General features: G+C 72.6%; 1 protein-coding gene across 1 annotated transcript; it reads left to right on the top strand.

Moving 5' to 3' along the window:
* Window positions 1-126: 126 nt before the first annotated feature.
* Window positions 127-902, top strand: LOC119594346 (homeobox protein MSX-3-like; the record flags this gene model as incomplete). Its single annotated transcript, XM_037943405.1, has 1 exon — window positions 127-902. A coding segment is annotated over exon 1 (729 nt), but the record flags the coding sequence as incomplete, so codon positions are not given.
* Window positions 903-904: the final 2 nt, after the last annotated feature.

Here is a 904-nt window from a genome sequence, read left to right as displayed (position 1 = left end):
GCAGCGATCCCCAAGGCTTTATCTCCGCCCACGCTCGCCTCTGATTGGCCCGCGGCCTGGCCTGGCTCCGCCCCCTGCTGGTCATATCTCTTCCCTCCGTCAAAGGTCAGTCAGAACCGTCCTCGTCATCTTGGGAGACGGACGCGGCCCTCGCAGCGCCTCCTCCGCCCGCCATGGACTCCCCCCAGGACTCGAAGAAGCCTCGCCTCAGCTTCAGCATCGACAGCATCCTTCAGCGGGACTCTCCTCCTCCCGGCAGGACGCGGGAGCCGCCGCAGGACGAGGAGGCGCCCAGGATCAGGGCCGTCCCGATCCAGCAGCTGACGGACACGAGCGCGCCCTCGCCCCCGCACGCGTCCCCCGAGCGGCCAGCCTCCTCCGGCAGCGCCTGCAGCGACGCCTCCCTGGCCAGCAGCGACTCGGAGCGCTCCTCCAGCGGCAGCCCCGACGCCCTGGCCGCCAGAGGTCCCGCGGCCGCCCTCCTCCCGCCCGCCTTCCCGCACTGGTCCGTCGGCCGCGCCCACCCCTACCTGCCGCGCCTCCCTCCCCCCGGCGGCCCCCCGCGGCTGCCCCGCGCGCTGCCGGCGTCCATCACGCTGCGCCGCCACAAGGCCAACCGGAAGCCGCGCACGCCCTTCACCTCCGAGCAGCTGCTGGCGCTCGAGAAGAAGTTCCGCGAGAAGCAGTACCTGAGCATCGCCGAGCGCGCCGAGTTCTCCGCCTCGCTCAGCCTGACGGAGACGCAGGTCAAGATCTGGTTCCAGAACCGCCGCGCCAAGGACAAGCGCCTCAAGGAGTCCGAGCTGGAGCGCCTCACGAGGCCGCTGTACCCGGCCTACGGCGGCCTCCTCCCCCTGGGCGACCGCGTGCCCGCCCTCCACCTCCAGAGGCCGCTCGTGCCCCT

This window comes from Penaeus monodon, chromosome 33 (assembly GCF_015228065.2).
Source record: "Penaeus monodon isolate SGIC_2016 chromosome 33, NSTDA_Pmon_1, whole genome shotgun sequence".
Taxonomy (NCBI): domain Eukaryota; kingdom Metazoa; phylum Arthropoda; class Malacostraca; order Decapoda; family Penaeidae; genus Penaeus; species Penaeus monodon.
The sequence above is the reverse complement of the archived record's forward strand: the minus strand, read 5'-3'. Positions and strand labels throughout refer to the sequence as shown.